General features: G+C 42.9%; 1 protein-coding gene across 2 annotated transcripts in view; it reads right to left on the bottom strand.

Moving 5' to 3' along the window:
* LOC136835677 (2,4-dienoyl-CoA reductase [(3E)-enoyl-CoA-producing], mitochondrial-like) overlaps positions 1 to 21,035 on the bottom strand; it is a 113,680-nt gene that overhangs the window by 89,629 nt on the left and 3,016 nt on the right. For both annotated transcript variants that reach the window (XM_067099512.1, XM_067099511.1), the window contains exons 2-3: positions 16,203 to 16,405; positions 3,985 to 4,165 (exon numbers count right to left, since the gene is read on the bottom strand). In XM_067099512.1, the coding sequence (XP_066955613.1) occupies positions 3,985 to 4,165; positions 16,203 to 16,405 (384 nt within the window). The remainder of the gene's footprint in view (positions 1 to 3,984; positions 4,166 to 16,202; positions 16,406 to 21,035) is intronic.

The raw sequence follows: 21,035 nt of genomic DNA on the forward strand, positions 1-21,035 counted from the left end.
CTGGAAATTCCCAGATCCTTAAGTGGGCTCCCTTGACTAGAACAAGGAGCGAGAAGCAGTCTAAGACTAGTCTAATGAGAAAGGACTTCCTTCAAAAGACTAAATTCGGACATGCTATGATTCCTTGTCCGTGAGGGGTGAAGTCTCAATAGCAGGCTTGTCAAGGCCTAACAACTCCGAACTGGCAGACTCTGTCTCGTGAGACGGGTCTGTGGTATATTTGGAGTCTGTATGTGTACAAGAAAAAATTAAGTATCCTACTTCATACAAACAGCCCGGAGAATGGACAATAGGACTGTTAGGTTAGTCTCTGCAACCAAGCATCAAAGAACATAGTGCTGAATCACGGACAACTAAGAGGACTAGTTGTCTACCCAGCCGATACTTGACAGCCATGGAGACATGGCCATCAGGGCAAGATTGACTTTTTATGCGATAATACCCAGCGTGGACACGACACCTCATACAGACTGAAAACATATGCGGAACTGTACTTGGCCAAAAGTAATATCTGACATGCTCACAGGAACTTTGGACTCCAAGTTCCTGTGAGTGTGTCAGATATTAGTTGGAGTCCACAAAAGACACCGAAGTTCGGCCATCGGATAAAAAACAGTCTTGAACAAAACCAGAGGTGACAACTTCTGCCGCAGTGAAGAGATAAACTGTTAAAAGGAACTAGGCATTCAGAGGTGGGAGCCTAGTATGGCTAGAAAATGTTGAGCACTCTGGAATAAGTGTTGGAGCTTGGGATTCAGCACCAGAAATCTGTTGCCAAGAGCTCTGAAGTTGACCAGGTGCTTGGAACGGGCGCCGCTAAAGAGAGGGAAAACGGACCAAGGATATATGCCGTCTGAAAGTAGCTGTGATTCTCTTGGTAGACGGCTGAAGGCGAAGAAAAGAGGGCTGATAGTGACTGGGTGTTTCTCCCAGTAGAAGAAAGAGAACCAAGGCTCCCTTCTTGTGATCCCAACGGAGTGGAAATCTCAAAAAACTAACTTAACTGTCCTTACCGCATAGGACAGGATTGAGGGACCAGCCGAAGTGATGTCTCTTGACAACACTGTGGAGGCTCCTATCTTCTTAGCCACTGCTCCTGAGGTCAGTCAACAAAGACCTTACTTCCAATCTTGACAAGAATTTCAGCCAGGAGAACTAATTTTGTCTAAGGACCAGAGGTAGTAAAGGACAAAGAACACTTGTCTTGCTCACTTACAAACCAAAGTTAGGCTCCCAACTCCCTGTAGAGGTGATAGCTTTCTTCAATAAGCTCAAAATCTGTACACCAAAGTCCTTGTCTGCAAAGGACAGTGCTCTGAGACACCACCTGACGTCACAAAAGGGAGCAACTCAGGTCATCTGGAACTCTAGGCGAAGGTCAAAACATTAAGTCATGTAATGATTATGGAACAGGCTGAAAAGATACAAAACCGCCGGAGAGCATTTGTATGGTACTCAAAGGAGGGCGTTCAATACTGCAGAGAAGACACCCAATGATCAAAGACTATCGTCTGCCACTTGAAGACCAGCCAGGCTTTCAATAGGAAACTGTGCTCAAAAAAGAGCAACAGTATGTTCCCAGAAGAGACAGGTGCCGAGCTGAAGAGAGACTGGCATCAACCACTGATAGGATGGTGCCAGACACACGAGAGGTGGTGCTGTGAGCTCTATATGAAGAGGAGCTCCGGCACTACAGGGCACTCAGGTGCTACTGGAAGTCTGGGCGCTATTAGGCACTTGGGCACTTAACGGGAGTTACGGAAGCAGACAGAAAGAATGCTCATACACTGATGGTCTGCTTGGTGCCAAAACTGGCAATCCACAACCAGAAGTTCAGGAGACATAAGTACACACAGTACATACAAGTCTCAAATTCTAATTAAGATTGAGACTTGCAGATAAGTACACAAAATCATAATCATTGGTTCGGCAATAAACACAATGTTTACATTCATTGGTAAAGGTAATATTGTCGGTTAAACTATGCTACCGGTAGTTAAACAACTGAGTGTGCATTCACTACTGTTGTGAAATATGACAACTTAAACAAAACAATCAAAAACTGTCCTGAATGCTGTAAGCTTCAAGGCTACCCAAAATTGGCGATAAAACATCACCAAAATCTGATCTCCAACCGGCAAATTCAAGAACAGCTGCCAAAGACGCTCTGTGTTGACCTGAGCGTCAGCAGAAACGTAATGATGAGTTTTTGCCAAGTAGTTCCTGATACTCTCGTTAGTGGGCGAGACCAGTCACCTGCACTAATCTGTGAAGCACTAACCCACGAATTTTTTAATTTGAGCTGCTGAGGCAAAGAAACTCTTTGCTAAGTAATTGCTCGGTAAGTTACTTATATAAAATTACAATTTTCAATCATTTATATTTACTATATTTTTTACAGTTTGTCTAAAAAAAAGTGTAGTGCCTTAATTTTTCATGAGAATAAATTACTTCACTGGTCCTGGATTCAAGAAGGCCACACTTTTGTCATTTCACAATTAATAAAATGCTAAAATTATTATAATACACAAACTTGCAAATAGCTTCTTATAACCGACAAGCAAATTTGTTTTTTCTTGTCATTTTCTTTGAAAATTCAAAGCACTCATAAATTCATTGTCACATCTGAGTTACCCATCAGAAACAGAGATGGAGGGGAGTCTTAAAAAGTGTTTTCTGCTATACCTAAGCTGCTTTTGTTTTCTCTTGTAAATTACACGATCAACTTATTATTAAAAAGATTTTTCCTGCTGTCCTAGATGCATGTTTTCTCCAAGTTTTTTCTGTCATACTGTAACTATACGTTTCAATAAAACGTTTTTTTTCTTAATATTCACTTCTGAAATTGTGGGGGTATCCTATATGCCCAAAGGTCTTATGCCATCAATTTCAGAATGCAAGTCTAGCTCCATTCAATGTTCAGGTGTGATTGTACCAAAATTCCATTTCTCGATGGCTGACTATTTTACCTTTGTGTTTTTAATCTAGTTTACCATTTTGTTGTTTATATACTTTTTTTCTTTTGCTGTGTTAATTTTTAAGTGTTCTCGATAAAGTCCGTAATTATCCATTCTGTACCTGCCCTACCACTCGAGTCTGTAATTATCCATTCTGTACCTGCCCTACCACTCGAGTCTGTAATTATCCATTCTGTACCTGCCCTACCACCAAGTTAAACAGTGAATAATCAAGGGATTACTATATTCTAATTCAGTAACTCATTTCGTGATTTCCTCTACCAATTTCTTTGCTTTGAAGCTATGAAATAATTTTACTTTCCTTGTCTATTTAATGGTTTTGGTAACATTTTCAGTTTATTCCATATCTCTTCTCCAACATCACAAACTCAAGCTTAAAAGTTTTACTCTATATCTGGGAATGCTTGCAGTACTGATTGCTATTTTCACCACTACCAATTTCTGAAGTTTCACTGTCTTCTGTAATATTATGCACAACAAGCTTTCCTTCTTATTTTTAATACAATCTAATTTTTTCTCTACTCTGCTTGTACTGTTACCTTCTCGAGTATGCTGGTAAGATTCTTCATTTCCTTAATCTCATCACTTCTCTCTTTAAGTAACTTTTTAGCTTTTCTATTTTCTCTGCCTGCTGACAGAGAGGAAAAAACTCATACTTGATGCTGTATATCAGACGCACCCCTCACTGAAGCAACAATCCATTTGTTAACCCTAAATTCACAACATAATTTTTTTGTGACTGTTTGTGTGTTACATGTTATGACAAGATCAAGAAAGGAATGCATACAAATTTCATATAATATTTTCTTAGCATACAAATCATACAAATTTAAACTTTGCATGGGTACCCCACACAAGCTTTTCATGGAGGGCCAAACATCAAATGAATAATATTACAGTTCGTAAAAGAAGCAAGATGTGTCCAGAGCTACAGAAAATTTGGATGTTGGAAGTTTTATCACGTTAACAATTTAACAAAAAAAGGCCTTAAACTTCTATGACTTACTGAAATGAAATTTCCGGCGGCATTGTTTATTACAATAGATGGCAACCCAAATTTAGATTCACATGCATCAAAAGCAGAAGCTACAGCAGCAGGATCACGAATATCCATTTGAACAGGTAAGACAGGGTTTCCTGTTTGACTTGAAATCTCAGTAGCAGTGGTCTCTAAAATGGACAATCGCCTGTAATATAAATGGTTATACATATTAATACAGTATAAACATAGCTACACCTGATCAGCTGTGACAGAAGGGGTAATATAACAAATCAGTGTGCAACAAGTCTGAATCTAAAATAAGAAAATTTATAAGTTTTAACATGACATTTTTATAATAAAATAAAGTTTTACCTATACTTACCAAATAACTACATAGCTATAGTGCCCACTCTACGCGGCAGCTCAAAATTAAAAAATCACAGTACAGCAGGGCTCTTTTGTTTTTATATAAGTAACTTACCAAGTAACCACATAACTATTAAGTTTCATTTATCGGCAGCTTAAATTTGAAAATTCACGGTACCATTCCAATATTTAGATTTAGGTGTAGGTAACTCGGCCCGCCCACTTTCGGGGAAGGATAGGTACAACACTACTAACAGGCCCAATTCGTTTCTGCTGGTCGACAGCTCAACATGGTTGTTGACTTCAGCTTTCATTTGATTTAATATAATTTGCCGAATGGTTTTCATCGTTTTTGGTGAAGTATTCTTTGTCTTGGTAGTGATTATGCTATATGTATTAACTTATTTAGCTTGGACTTTTGCCTTTATGAAGATGTATGACTCTAGTTCTGCTAGCAGTAGGTTTTGCAGCAAAGGCTGCAATACCAGACTTACTTTTATCAAATATGACTCTCATACCATTTTTTGTCAATGTAGAGGACAAACTTACTCTTCCGTCTTGACTTGTGATGAATGCAAAGACTGGGATCAAGGGAAATGGAAAACTTTGACCACTTACTTATATAAACTTGAGAAAACCAGACGTAGGAGAGCGGTGGCTAAGGCTGAAGCTAAGAATTTAGTTAGTCAGGGTTCTCCCGTTTTGCATGCCCTTCCGACTCCTATATCTGCATTTCCCCCATCACCAGTCCTCCGACTTTACCTGTGACTCCATTATCCAACTTCCAACCTTCCGAACCCAATGCCATCGCCAGTCTGGAAGCCAGAATGGACCAGAAATTTGGTCTCTTAGTTAACATTGTAGCTCAAATAGGGGCTTCAGTGAGAGGCCCTATGGATAAGTTTAGTGCCAGTGATCTTGGTGCAAGTGTTGTGTCAATGGAGGAGGTGGCTACTTGTCACACCGTTGCTCCTAGACGAAGGTCCCTGTCAAACTCCCCTACACCTGGGAGGAGGCAAACTGTAAGTCCCAGGGAGGTCAGTGGGGTTTGCCCACAGGTAGTCGCCCCCTCAACCAAGCCTGTTGTTTGAGATTCCCAGGACTCGGCAGACAGCCATTAGAAAGGCGTCCATATTGGAGTTCATGCCCTTTCATCGAGTGATTCAAATTCGGGATCTGACAAATCCAAGTGCAAAGCGGGTCACAAGCACGGCTGGTGCTTTAAAAGTGCATCCAGGCCACTGAAAAGGCCAATATCGAGGCTGAGTCTGATTTTCCGATCCCGTGCAAGCAGAACAGAGATCGGGATCAGAGTCCAAAACCTTCATGTAGTTTTTGGGATGATCCATCTATTGTGTTGCCCGTAGTGTCTATGTCGGAGCATCAGTTTTTGTCACCCAAGCAGGTCTCCAAAAAATACATAGATCGTGCTTCAGGATCCAAGGGATCCGGGCATCCAGTGGTATCCAAGGGATCCAGTTTAGTAGGATCTGGAGGATCCAAGTAATTAGTGGGATCAGAAGGATCCAGGCATTTAGTGGGATCTCAGGGATCCAGATATTTAGTGGGATCTAAGGGATCCAATCATCCATCGGGATCTGAGGGATCCAATCATCAAGTGGGATCTTCGGGAACCAAGTGTTTAGTGGGATCCAAGGGATCCAAGGACACAGTGGGATCTAGAAGATCTCATGTGCCTGTGAAACCATATCAGCACGTAGTTTGCGCACGGTTGTCAGTGTACGATCGCTCCCCTTCTGAGCTGGCGCCAAATTCATCCAGGCATCCAGCACCACACTCCATTTCTCGTTCGGTTCAGGACCCTGTTCTGGAACCGATTCAGTAACGCTTAGACAGTATTCTAGATCTGTTATACAAACTGACAGTGACTCATGAGTCTGAGGATCTGACTCTCACCCATTTCGTCTGAAAAAGAGGATGAAGAACAGGATCAGCCTTCTCCAGCCTATGCTTCTCTTTGGAAGTACAGGCAGTCCCTGGTTAACAGTGATCCAATTTTATGGGGTTTGTCTAGAGATGAAAATCGGCAATTTTCAGTGCTGAAAATCGCCTATTTCTGCTTATCGGCGGTGATAATTGGGTATTGGCACTGATACATACCTAACAGAGGCACCAATAACCGAAAATCGGCACTTTTCAGCGCCAATTAGCCACAAAAATCGCTGAAAAAGTGCAGAAAATTGCTGGTTTTCGTTTAGTGGCGATTTTCGGTTATCATCACACCCTCAGAATGGAACCCCTGCCGATAACCGGGGACTGCCTGTACTTCTGTTTTGCTTCCCGGACTTCTTTTCGCCAGCGACTCTGTCTTCGCCGAGTTCATCTTTTATGAAGAGACAACCTACGAAAGCTTCTAGGCTGCCTAAGATGGTTCTATTGTCGTCTTCACAGAAAGCTCTGTCAAGCATTGAGAGCTGGTTGACAGAAAAGAGGGATATGGGGAAAGCCGTATTCTGCGCTCCTCCTCCTCCTTTATCCAAGAGGAGATACTTATCTTGTGTTACTGGAGAAGTGCCGTCATTGGGAGTTACTGCCTCCTCCCAAGGGGATTTCTCCCGTTTTATTGACTTGTCACGGAGATCTGCCTTCTCCTCATCCAAGATCTTATTCACGACCTCAGAACTCGAGCATTTGGCTAAGGATATTCTTAAGGTCTTTGAGATCTTTAGTTTTCTTGATTGGACTGTCGGCACCTTAGTGAAGGAAATAGAAGACTGTGCCTCTCTCCAAGATAACTTCGCTACAGACTGGCTGGGAGTGCTCTCAAGTGCGGATAAAGCGATCAGGGATGGATCCCAGGACCTGGCAGCTTTGCTCACAGTGGGAGTACTTAAGAAGTGAGAGCAGTGGTGTTTATTCGCTTCAAAAGGGGTCACTCCCTCCCAGAGATCCACACTTCTTTTTGCTCCTTTAGATCAGCATGGTCTCTTTCCCAGTGCTACAGTAGAACATATCGCAACAGAGCCGCAAAAGAGATCCACTCAAGACTTGTTGGCCCAGTCCACCAAATGCCCAAAGGAGTCTGGACGTTCTTCATCTCCCTCATCGTTTGCACCTAGAACGGTTTCCCCTCTACAGCAAGCATTTCAAGGCGGCAGAGGTAGATTCCAGCCCCATTCCCGAGTATTCTAGGTCCGTTCGACCAATCAAGAAGTCACCAAGCAAACCTTCCTCTTGCAAGTGAGGATACTATCCTCCATGTACCAGTGGGGACCAGGCTTCTACATTTTTGGAACAAGTGGGAGGACAGAAATGTAGAACCTTGGGTTTTAGAGGTGATCTGAGTAGGATATTCCATCCCATTCAGGGAGAAATCTCCCTTAGTGTCCTCTCCTATCAACTTGGCTGCCTACTCTTTAGACTTAGAGAGGTATTTGGCCTTATCACAAGAAGTATCATCTCTGCTTACCAAGAGAGCCATAGAAATAGTTGGAGATGTCAACACGCCAGGGTTTTACAACCGCCTATTCGTCATCTGTTCTGAACGTCAGCGCCCTGAATTTCTACGTTCAAACTACAAAATTCAAAATGGAAACAACCCACTCAGTTCCATTTTCCATCCATCAAGGGGATTGGATGGCAACTACAGACATGCAGATGCTTATTTCCACGTCTCACTCCACCCAGAGGCCAGGAAATATCTGCGGTTTATGTTCCAGGGCAAGGTCTTCCAATTTCAAGCGCTGTGCTTCGGACTATCGACAGCCCCCCAAGTTTTCACCCCTGTCCTCGCACCATTAGCAAATGGCTACATCTCATGGGGATCAAAATTTTTCTCTATTTAGACGACTGGCTCCTACGTTCCCCCTCGGAATCAAGTTGCACGGAGGACCTAAAAAAGACTCTTCTGTTACCCCAAGAGTTATGGCCTGCTGATAAACCTAGACAAATCCCAATTAGTCCCAAGTCAATCGATTCTATATTTGGGAATGAAGATCAACTCTCAGATTTTTTGGGCTTTTCCGTCCGACAAGAGAATCCATGCCTGCATTCAGACAGTTCAGAAATTCCTCTCTCTCCCGTCATGCTCGGCCAACGAATGGGTGAGTTTACTGGGAACTCTCTCATCCATAGAAAAGTTCATACTACAATTTTTTCTAAAAGCCAGTTGGCAGAGGAAGATTCTTCCGGACACGTTTGTTTTCCCAATTACCCCCGAGATCAAAGAGGACCTTCGGTGGTGGCTTGTAACAGGAAGAATTGCAGAAGGGAAATCTCGATACCCTCTGAGCCCCAACCTCACATTATATTCAGACACATCAGATCTGGGTTGGGGGACTCTTAGAAAACAAGGAAGTTTCAGGGACATGGTCAAAACCTGAGAGAGAACATATCAATGTGAAAGAGCTGAAGGCAATACACTTAGCCCTTCAACACTTCTCAACAGCGACTTGCAACTCCACAGTCATAGTCCACTTGGACAATATGTCAGCTCTGGCCTACATAAAGAATCAGGGAGGGACACACTCCTTCTCACTGTATCAAGCGATCAGAGATCTCCTTATCTGGGCACAAGGAAACCAAACTGAGATTGTCACCAGCTTTATACTGGGTAAACTCAATGTCATAGCAGACGATTTAAGTTGTTGCAAACAAGTCCTACTCACGGAATGGATACTAAATCCGCAGGTATGCACCGACCTGTGGAAACGGTGGGGAAAGCAGCTGATAGTTCTATTTGCAACGTCGAGGAATCACCGACTTCCTTTGTACTACTCAACAGCCCCGGACCCTCTCACATGAGCAATGGATGCAATGCTCCAGGACTGGTCGAACCTGGATGTATACGCCTTCCCACCATTCAGTACGGTGAGAGACGTATTCAACAAATTTCTCCTACATGACAACATGTCAATGACGCTGGTAGCTCCCTTTTGACCACAGAAGGAGTGGTTTCCAGATCTCCTCAATCCTTTAGTAGATTTCTCAAGATTACTTCCACAGCGACAAAATCAACTCAGTCAACTGCACTTTCACCGGTTCCATCTAGGACTATCCACTCTTGCTCTGACAGGCTTCAGACTGTCAGGCAAAACAAACTTTGAGATCAGCTGAAGGCAGTGCGAGATAAATGTCAGTCTTCTCAACATCTACCAGAATAAATGGACAATATTCTGCAGCTGGTGCAGAAGACACAATGTATCATCTTCTTCTACCTCTGTAGCGCAAACAGCAGATTTTTTATTTTTAAGGTCTTCCCAAGGATTGGCTACACCCACGATCAAAGGCTACACAGCAATGCTCAACTCCGTATTCAGACAGAGGTCTGGATCTATTGACTGATAAAGACATCGGTGACCCTATCAAGTCACTAGACACTGTGAAGCAGGAGAGGTCAGATTCCGTATCCTGGAACCTGGTTGTTGTTTTAAAATGGCTCTCAGGTCTGCCTTTTGAACCTCTTCAATCCACATTCCTCAGGAATCTTACAAGAACGACACTATTTCTAGTTGCTCTAGCTACTGCTAAGAGAATTAGTGAGTTCCAGGCTCTCAGCAAGAAGGTAGGATTCACACAAGGAGATGCAGTCTGTTGCTGTACTATGGGGTTCTTAGCGAAGACTGAAACGCTATCTTTTCCTGGCCCTGTATTCATTCATAAATCAAGGCAACAGACATTCTAGGTCCTATGGACAAAGAGAGAGCTCTTTGTCCAGTAAGAATGATATTATCTAGAGAGAACTAGGAGTATCAGAGGTGCGTCCCCTAACCTCTGGTGTTCAGTTAAGGATCCGACCCATCCTTTATCCAAGAATGTATTGGCATTCTTCTTGAGAGACGTGATTTCCGTGCTGCACAGTAAGATTCAAGAGGAAGACTTGCCAACTCTATAGTTAAAGCCCACGAAATTATTAGCAGTAGCGACTATCATTTCCTTCAGCGGAATTTATCCCTCTGCTATTTTGCAATCCACCTTCTGGAGATGCAAATCAGTGTTTGTGAATTTTTATCTACATGACATCAAAACTGTTTATGAGAAATGCAGTACCCTTGGCCCATTATCCATGGCTGGCATGGTTTTGGGGGAGCAAGGGTAGGAGGTATTCTTACAATCCTCCATCTACTCACCTTGAATTAAAGTTGTCTAGTTTTGGAAAGTTGGGAGGTACTGATTACTTGGAGCACCCATCATTCATTGTGCCGTGTTATGAATGGGTTATGGTAATTGGTCTTTTATATGGTGTATGTGTAACGTGTGTTTTATGATCTTGGCTTGGTACTGCACCCAGGGCAAGGGCTTTTGTGTTTTTGTATGCTTTGGCAGCCATTGGAGTATTCCTCAGCTGCAAAGCCCCATTGATGTAGAGGTGCCTCTGGCTTCACTGCCACACCACTATGGTCGAGATGAGCTACATCTGAGGCAGTATTTTCCTGCTGAAGCTCTCTCGCCCGGTAAGTTACAACTAACATTTTATCAATGTTAACTACCTGCTACTTTAAAATTCATCTCTATTCATGAGTGTTTTTTAAGTAGTATATGCCCATGCATCCCACCTCCTACAATCCAAAAAGCACATAAATAAATATGTATGTATATGCCCTTGTCCTGGGCACAGTGCAACGGGAACAATGACCAGATAAAATATAACCTACAGCACCACAACATTTTAACCAAAACCATAAAAACACAGATTGGTGACACTCACAACTTAGTGCTCACCAGACTTCCCAAGTGCAACTATCCTTATTCAAGGAGAGTGGACAGAGGAAAAGAAGGCATTCCTCCTATCCTTTATTCCCCAATACCATGCCAGCTGTGAAAAACGGACCTAAAGGGGGTAATGCATTTTCATACACACGTTTAGATATCCATTAAGGTAGAACATGGCAAACACTGACTTGCACCCCAATATGTTGACTGCAAGATTGAAGGTGAGACAGATTACGTCTGAATGCCAAGGACATAGCCACCACTCTTATTTTATGCGTTTTGACCTTACATAAGGGCAGTAAATCCTCCTGAACCCCCAAATGTGATTCCGAAATCACAGACCTTAAAAAGAATGTCAATGCATTCCTGGACAATGGACGGGTGGGGTCTTTCACAGAACACCAAAGGTTTGAGGAGGAACCTCTAAGAATTTTGGTTCTTTCTAGGTACACTCGAAAGGCACTTACAGGACAGAGGACTGTCTTGATCGGATGGCCCCAGTATTTCAGACATGCTCTTAATTGAAAAGGAACATGGCCAAGGGTTAGTCAGGTCCTCATTCTTGGCCAAGAAACCCAAAATCAGTGAGTATACAGCGTTACTTTCAGTAGAGCCTACTCTTTTATCAATCTCCTAGCCGTAGATAAGGCCATCAAAAATAGAGTCTTCTTTGTTAGGTTCCTAAGCGAGGATGATTCTAAAGGTTCAAATGGCGGTCCTGACAGCCATTTAAGGACAACGTCCAAGTTCGAAGCAACTTCCAAATGTTTTTCTTGCTTACTAATATTAAAAAACTTTAAAAAGTCGGTGATGTCTTGATTCGAAGACAGGTCCACTCCTCTGTGTTTGAATACAGAACTCAACATCGCTCTGTAACCCTTGATGGTACATGTTGTTAGTCCTTTAGAGGTTCTAAGATATATCAGAAAATCTGCGATCTGGGCTACAGATGTCTGAGAAGAGGAGATATTCCGCTCTCGGCACCACTTCTGAAAGACTGTCCATTTGCCTTGGTAGCCTGCAGCAGAGGATCGTCGCCTACACTTAGCAATAACCTCTGCACCCTTCCTTGAAAATCCTTTCGCTCTGACAAGCTCCCTGACAGTCTGAAGCCTGTCAGAGCAAGAGTGGATAATCCTAGATGGAATCTGTGAAAATGCGGCTGTTTGAGAAGATTTCTCTTCTGAGGAAGTAGTCTTGGGGAAATCCTTCAATAGGCTTAGGAGATCTGGAAACCACTCCTTGTATGGCCAAAACGGAGCGACTAGGGTCATCGACACGTTGCTGTGAGTGCTGTACTTCTTCAATTCCTCCCTTACCATGCTGAAGGGAGGGAAGGTGTATACGTCAAGATCCGACCAATCCTGCAGCATGGCATCTGTCACCCATGCCTGAGGATCCGGAGCAGGGGAACAATACAGAGGAAGACGATGGTTCCTCAATGTTGCAAACAGGTCTATCAATGGCTTTCCCCACAGCTTCCACAGGTTGGTGCACACCTGTGGATTGAGTGTCCACTCTGTCAGTAGAACCTGCTTGCCACGACTCAATTTGTCTGCCAGGATGTTCATTTTCCCCTGGATGAAGTGGGTCACAACTCGGGTCTCGTCGCTTAGTGCCCACAGAAGAAAATCCTTAGTCGCTTCATTGAGTGGAAAAGAATGAGTCCCTCGTTGGTTCTTGATGTAAGCCAGGGCGGTCATGCTGTCCAAATGGACCGCCACTGTCTTGCTGAAAGTTTGCATTGCAAAATACTTTAGTGCCAGATGAATTGCCTTTAATTCTTTTACACTGATGTGGAGGTTCCATGCCGTTGAGAAGAGCTCCCCAACCCAGATCCGAAGCGTCGAGTATAATGTTAGGTTGGGGGTCATTGGAGACAGAGACTTTCCTGTCGCAAATGTGTCCTTCACCAGCCACCACCGAAGGTCCTCTTTGATTTCAGGGGTGATGCTGAAGACAAACTAATCTGGGAACAACTCCCTTTGCCAACTGGCCTTGAGGTAAAACTGCAGCATCCTTGTGTGCAACCTGCCCAACGGAACAAACTTCTCTATGGAAGAGAGGGTTCCCAGGAGACTCATCCATGCGTTGGCTGAGCAGGAAGGGCGAGATATGAAGTCTCGGACTTTTCTGAGACAATTCTGAATCCTTTGTTGGGACAGGAAAGCCCAAAAATTCAGAATCTATCACTATCCCCAAATACTGAATACAGTAGACTGAGTCAGGACTAGCTGAGACTCTTGGTGGACTGAGTGAGAAGGTCCTGTGTTGATATCTTCTGGAGTTCTGCTGATACATGTTCCAGAGTGTCCTGCGGGAATAAACTATTCATGTCTAGGGGGGCAATAAGAAGAGAAGAACGCTGAGATGGAGTGACTCCCTCCACGGAAAACGAGCACCACAAGTCTCGTTTCTTCAGAACTCCTGTGGTGAAGATGGTCACCAACTCTTGCGCGCCATCTCTGACTGCTCTATCAGCACAAGACAGGACTCCCAACCAGTCCGATGCAAAGTTTTCTTGAAGAGCAATGCAGTCTTCTATCTTCTTAGCGAGAGCCCCAACAGTCTAATCCAGCAAAACTGACAACCTCAAAGACTTTAAAAATATCCTCAACAAGATGGTCCACCTCCGATGCAGTAAAGAGAATTCTGGCCAAGGAGAAAGCAGAGCAACGAGAAGCATCTATGATACTGGATAAGTCCCCTTGAGAGGAGGCAGAGACTCCCAAGGAAGGCGTTTCTCCAGTTGCATAAGACAGATACTTCTGCCGTATCAAGTGGGAGGCAGGCGTACAGAAAACCGCCTTCCCAACACCCCTCTTTTCCGATAACCAGTCATCAATACAGGCATAAGCTTTCCTCAAAGATGAAGACAGAACCATATGAGGTAGCCTGGCAGTTCCTGAAGGTTGTCGCATCAAAAAGGCCGATCCCGGAGACGAAGGGACGGCTGGAGAGAAAAACGAAGGGTAGCAGACCAGGAAATACCTGAGCAGCGCCGAATAGTTCGACATAGGTTGCTCCTCTTCCACTGGTTCCTCAGCGGAGGAAATGGGTGACATCGGAGGGTCCGTGGCTTCTTGAGCTACAGGAGCTCGTTTCTGAAGAAGGCTCAGAACTCTGTCTAGTCGGAGCTGAATCGGCACCAACAATGGGTCTTCCACAACTGAAGGAAACTCACCTGAAGTATCAGGTACTGGAAGTTCTACCTGAGGGACTGCATACTTGCTGGAAGGTGGATGACCAGTGAAGGAAGCACCTACAGACACTGGACGCTTGGACACTGGGAGCCCACACGCTGTCGGAGCAGACACAGAACATTTCAAAACTGCCACACTCTTAGTGGACACTGGGGGCCCAAATGATGGGCGCTTGGCTCCTGGGTGCTCAGAGACTTGACGTCTAAACGCTGGGCGTACATACACTGGATCCTCCAATTCGGAACAATCGGACACTGGGCGCCCACGAACTGGAAGCGCAGACACTGAGCGCTCATGCAATGGGCGCTCATACGATGGGCGCTTGGACACAGGGCGCTCAAAAGATGAGTGCTGAGACACTGACAATTCTCTAGTGGGCGCTCATATACAAAACTTTCAGACTCGGGGCGCTCGGACACTTTACGTTGATGGATGGGACTGGCATACACTCTTTTGAGGTCACAACGCTTGTTAGACACTGAATGAGCGTGATAATCTTTAACTGGTGACTCCCAAAAACTACATGAAGGGAGTGGGCAATGTTCCCTCTCTAAAGATCACCCCTGAGACGGGCAATCAACTTCCAACGGTGCCTGGCCTTTTCAATGGCCTTGAAACCTTCGCAAAATGACCACTGCACTTACTGGTCCAAAGAGAGCCTGAATCACTAGACGGCAAGGTATGAACATCCATGCTGACGCCTTTCCAATGGCAGTCCTCTGCAGCCTGGGATTGGCGGAAAACAGGCTCGGATGAGGAGACGACTGCTCATGGGCAAACCCAACCGACCTCCCTTAGGCTACCAGTTTGCTTCCTCCCAGGTGAGCAAGGGGAGTTTAGCAGGGACCTTGGTCTAGGAGCATCAGTGGGACAAACTGACACTGCACCAACACTATTAAATTTGTCCATCAGGACTTTCACAGAATTCCCTATCTGGGAAACAGCATTAACAAGCAAATTAAATTTCTGATCCACACATGCTTCTAAGCTGGCAATGGCATTGGGTTCAGAGGAATGAGAGCCAGGTAACAGAGTAACAGGAAAATGGGAGAAAAAGCCATCACAAGTGTTGAAGGGGTTGAAGGGGTAGGCAAAGCAGCGATATCAACTCCCGGAGAATTAATTGAACTAGCTTCAGCCCTAGCCGTAGCCTTCCCCAGTCAGTCACGTTGTAATTTATCTAAGTGGGTCTGCAAAGTCTTCCACTTCCTTATGTCAGTCCTTGTTCTTCACAATTAAAATTAAGGAGCAACGGTTCTCTAAGAACTACAGACTATGAGAGTCACATTTTGCTGAAGTGAGTCTAGTCTTGCAGTCTTTGCTGCAATACCTAATGCTAGACAAATTAGAGTCAGACATAATTACAGTAGTCTAAAAGTCCAAATCAGGAAAGTTGCAATTGAAAAAAGATAACTGAATTCTAGCTAAGCTACATAATAGCTGAGTGCTACCAAAAGCAAAGAGTACTGCACCAAATGAAGATACCCAACCATCCGGTGAAAACAAATTAAGAGCTGCTAATTACCAGCATTAAGTCATTAGCCAGCAGAAACAAATTGAGCTCTTTAGCTATGTTGTACCTATCCTTCCCTGAAAGTGGGCGGGTGGGGTAGTCTACCTACACCCAAAACAAAAGAGCGTACTGCGACTTTTGAATTCTGAGCTGCCATGTAAAGTAGAAACTATAGCTATGTAATTATTTGGTAAGTTACATATATAAAAATGCAATGTTTGGTCCTGCAGAAATACAAACTATCATCTTTTATACAAGAGACTCCTTTAGGTGGGAGGTTGTCCCTCTCAACAGACTGGAAATTGACAAGTGAATGGGAGTGTTCCTGCAACCATCACTCCCATCCCCCCACAACCACCAGATGACAACTTTGTTAACAAGCTTAACAACCATCTCCCAGCTCATGCTGAAGGATACTCCTTTATAAAAGATGATAAGTTTATATTTCTGTAGGAAATGACACATAAACAATTATATAAGTTACATACCTTGCACAAATGACAACATTGGCTCCAAGAGAACTTAGCATTAGTGCCATTCCTTTACCAAGTCCTGTTCCACCACCAGTAATGAAAACAGTTTTTCCTTTAAAAGTGTCCTTTGGTAACATGGGTTCTGCTTTGGCTGGAAAATACTTTGCTTGGGGTCCTTCTCTAGCCAAGACATTTGTCATGTGTAAAGCTCGACTTTGCTGGAAAGAATAATGCAGCCATTAGCACAGTAGGCCTAACATGATGCACTAAACTTACAGGTATCCCTTGATTTACAACAGAGGCAGATTATTATCATTCAATTAGATTATATATGTAAATAATGTAATTTATTCATGTATACTGTATACTTTAATTGAATGGTAATACTACGTTCAACACCAAGCTGGTGCACCGTTTTTCATTACGTATTATCTTGAATAAAACAACTATCATATACAGTAAGTGTGTCCTTAACTATAATGTAAATCTGCTTGACACAATGAATATCAACACTGATTCAAAGTAAAAAATTCTTACAATCTGTATTTTCTTTAGATATGCAAACCAGAGCCTTCTGTATCATTCAATGCAAACTGAAGATTGGTCACTGAAAACTTAGTAACAAGGTAGTCAACCAGGAAGTTAACAGGCAGAGATGGGGGTTGAGTGCCCCTCAATTACTGACTAGCACACTCATTTTTCTTTGGCCACAGGGAATGAGCTGAGCAGTTGAGGTGGATAAAGTTTGTAAAGACTCTGGGTTATACACCATGGAAAAATATAAATTAATTTTAAAATTCATTTGTTCCAAAAGGAAATACAAACCATTACCTTTTATATAGAAGACTTATTCCTTGGGCTGAACTGCTTCATCGAGCTTTTAAAGCTAAGCAATCAGCTGAGGATATCCCTTTCCCTGATGCTTGTTATCCTGAACCTATTCTTACAATATTTTCATTTCACTCCAGGGATGTTAAGAAAATTCTGGATAATCTTGATAGCTGGAGTGGAAAAGATCCTGATGGTTTCTTCCCTTTGTTTTTTAAAAAAAAGTTTCTGGTGTGTTGTCTCCCAAGGTTAGTAAGGAATTTTAAGTTGACATAGTGTCTTTGCGGATGAGAACAAGTTTATTAATAAAGTGCCTATTCCAAAGAGTGGCATATCTGCAGACTGCAGCAGCTACAGGCCAATTTCTATTCGCCCTGTGCTCTCCACAGTTGCTGAAAAACTTATTTTTAAGCCACTATATAAGTACGTGGAATCTAAAGGATTGTTAGCTGATAGTCAATACTGTATGCATACAGAAAGCAGTTAGGTACTTGCGATAATTTTTCAGACTTGACATGCCATTTGCAAGAGAACCTTGATAAGGGCTTTGAGTGCAGAGAAATTCAAATAGATTTTAGTGCTCTTTTCAAATTAGTAAATCACAAGGCACTTATTTTTAAAATTCAGAATCTTGGAGTGGGTAGATATGTTTTAGATTACTTCAAGATTTCCTTACATTTAGGCAGCAGCAAGTTGCTGTTGATGGGATCTTTAGTGAACCAAGACCTATTGTGACTGGAGTTCCACAGGGTAGTGTTCTTGGTCCACTATTGTTTTTGGTGTATACAAGCGATATGGTTGTTGGCTTAGAAAATAAGATTGTTCAGTATGCCGATGATGCAAAACTTGTGGGTAAAGTAAAGTCCCCACTTATGAGAAATGAAGCTGCCCTTAGTCTCAGTCAGGGATATGGACTGGATTGGTGAATGGTGTAGTCAGTGGGGTATGAGGCTGAAATCCAGTAAAACGAAAACACTCTTGATTAGCAGATCTCATACAGATTTTCCACCCGATCCTCCCCTTCAGGTGGATAGGACTTTACCGAATGAGTCCGAAGCTTAAACTATCTTACTTTTGAGAAACATCTAATGCAAGTTTCAGCACATGCTGCACGAAAGTTACCTACTGTATTGTTTGTAAGGCTTCATATATTTATAACAGTGATAAAATCAATAGTGTACTGTACAACCTGTTTTAGTTCATTTGTGTTCCCTTTACTAGAATCCTATTCTCCAGTGTGGATGTTTGCTTCTGTCAGAGATTTATCTCTTTTAGATAGAGTGGTTCGTGGTGGTAGGTTCAGGTTTCCTAATAGCAGTTATGACTTGGTCCACCGATAGATGGTCTATTGTTTGTCACTATTTCATAAGTTGTATTTTAATTAGGATCTTTCACATTCACTTGGTCCATCGACAGATGGTCTCTTGTTTGTCATTTTTTTATAAGTTGTATTTTAACAAGAGATCTTTCTCTATTAAATGGATCCCTGATCCACTTTTCCTGCCGAGAGCAACCAGATTCGCTGAACAGCAGCAACACTTGTGGTTGTAGTAAAGACCCCATTTATGAGAAATGAAGCTGCCCTTAGCCTCCATCAGGGACACAGACTGGATCAGCGAATGGTGTAATCAGCAGGGTATGAGGCTGAAATCCAGTAAAATGAAAACACTATTGATTAGCATATCTTGTACATACAGATTTTCTATCCCATCCTCCCCTTTAGGTGAATGGGACTTTGCTGAATGAGTCTGAAGCTTTAACTGTTCGAGGTGTAACTTTTGACTCACATCTTACTTTTGAGATTGAGAAACATCTAAGTCAAGTTTCAGCAAATGCTGTACAAAAGTTAGGTATTGTTTATAAGACCACATATGTTCATGAGTGATAAAATCAATACAACCTGTTTTATGCCATTTGTGCTTCCTTTACTACAACACTGTTCTCTGGTGTGGATATTTGCTTCTGCCAGAGATTTATCTCTTTTAGACAGTGTGGTTCGTGGTGGTAGGTTCCTGTTCCTAGTATTAGCAGTTATGACTTGGATCATCAACAGATGGCCTTTTGTTTGTCACTTTTTTAAAAGTTGTACTTTAATAGAGGTCCTTCACATTCACAATTGATCCTCGATCCCCTTTTCCTGATGAGAGCAACCAGATTCGCTGACAGCAGCAACACTTGTGGGTGTAGGTAAGTCCCCACTTATGAGAAATGAAGCTGCCCTTAGCCTCAACTGGGACATGGGCTGGATCAGTGAATGGTTTAGTCGGTAGGGAATGAGGCTGAACTCCAGTAAAACGAAAACATTACTAATGATTAGCAGATCTTGTATAGATTTTCCACCCCATTCTCCCCTTCAAGTGGATGGGACTTTGTTGAATGAGTCTGAAGCTTTAATTATTCTAGGTGTGACTTTTGACTTACGTCTTACTTTTGAGAAACATCTAAAGAAAGTCTAAGCAAACGCTGCACACAAGTTAGGTATTGTTCATAAGGCCTCATATATTTATAAAAGTGATAAAATCAATACTACCTGTTCTTAGTCATTTGTGCTTTCCTTTACTAGAATACTGTTCTGGTATAGATACTCTGCTTGCCAGAGATCTTATTCCCTTTTGACTGAATGCTCAGGTGGCAGGTTTCTTTCCTAATATTAGCAGTTATGATTTGGACCATTGATGACGGTCTCTTGTTTGCCACTTCTTTTCATGCTGTACACGCCCTAATAGAGCTCTTCACATTCACAAACTGATCCCCTGATCTCCTTTTCCGTCGAGCAAACCAGATTCACTGAACAAGCAGCAATTGGCGCAGTAAGTGTGTTTTGTTGTCGAATCCCAGTTCCAGAGAGGTCCTTATTCCTCACAACGTTGGACTTTGGAACAGTCTCCCTGAGAATGTCAGGCAACTGGAACTTTAAAAGTTCAAGCAAAGATGCAATGCATTACTACCACAATGCTATTCTCCTTGCATTTTAATACATTTTTATCTATTTATTATTTTATTTTTTCTTCTTAATAAGTGAGATCTCTTCTTTCTGTATTTCCCTTTACCTTCTCTTACTTCCCAATGGGACCATATTCTTTGGAAGCTTGAACTTCAAGCCAATGGCCCCTGTGTGCTTGTTTCTTATGAATAGGGTTCATCTTCTGACTAATAATAATTTATAATGATAATTAAGAGGTAGGTCATTCCCTACAACTGAATGCAGTTACGAGCCACCACGACATCTTGTTCCTGGCTGCCTTACAAGAAGGAGGTCACAGAAGTCATGAAGGGAAGTCATGAAGGAAGTCATGAAGGGAAGTCATGATTCCTGTGACCTCCTACTGGTCTGGCGTAAAAGTTGGCTAAAGCAGTAGGACCCTGGGCCCAAGTACTCACAAAACTAATGGGTACTCATATAAGGAAAAAATTTGGAGAACCACAACAACTCCCATAAGACTTATGTCAGGATGTAGTTTAATTCTAGCAATTACTGTCCTGTAATGAGTTCTGAAGTAAATTCTCCAAATTTCCCCCCCCCTAGTTATAAGGGGTTCTGGAGTAAATTTTCCCAAGTCCCCCCCACACACCCCCTAGTTGTAAGAGACTGGATGAGAGTGACATCTCCCAGCCATCACAGACTAGGAGAGGATGCTTAAAGTGTGCTCACCTGTATCTTGCCTGACTAGTGTGAAGGCCTACTTTGACCCAGATGCTGCTCTCGAAAGAAGGAATAAGGATGGAGGGGAACCCAGTCACTCCATATATATCTCCGGACTTACACTAAGCTTTAGGTACTTCAGATGGTGCTCTTGTCCAGAACAGCGCTTGAGTGCTTACACAACATATTTGGCATCCATTACAGGTCCAAAGGAAGTGCCTAGGGACTTATGGGTGGCAACCTTCAGGCAGAATGCAGTAAGGGTAGAATGAATACGAGCTCAACAGAGGAGGAAAAGGATGAGGAAGCACAGCTAAATGCTTCTCTCCTTTCCTTGCTCAAGAATAGCCCTCCAAAGACCCATCAAATCACTCAAC

The sequence above is a fragment of the Macrobrachium rosenbergii genome, chromosome 55 (genome assembly GCF_040412425.1).
Source record: "Macrobrachium rosenbergii isolate ZJJX-2024 chromosome 55, ASM4041242v1, whole genome shotgun sequence".
In the NCBI taxonomy this organism is placed as follows: domain Eukaryota; kingdom Metazoa; phylum Arthropoda; class Malacostraca; order Decapoda; family Palaemonidae; genus Macrobrachium; species Macrobrachium rosenbergii.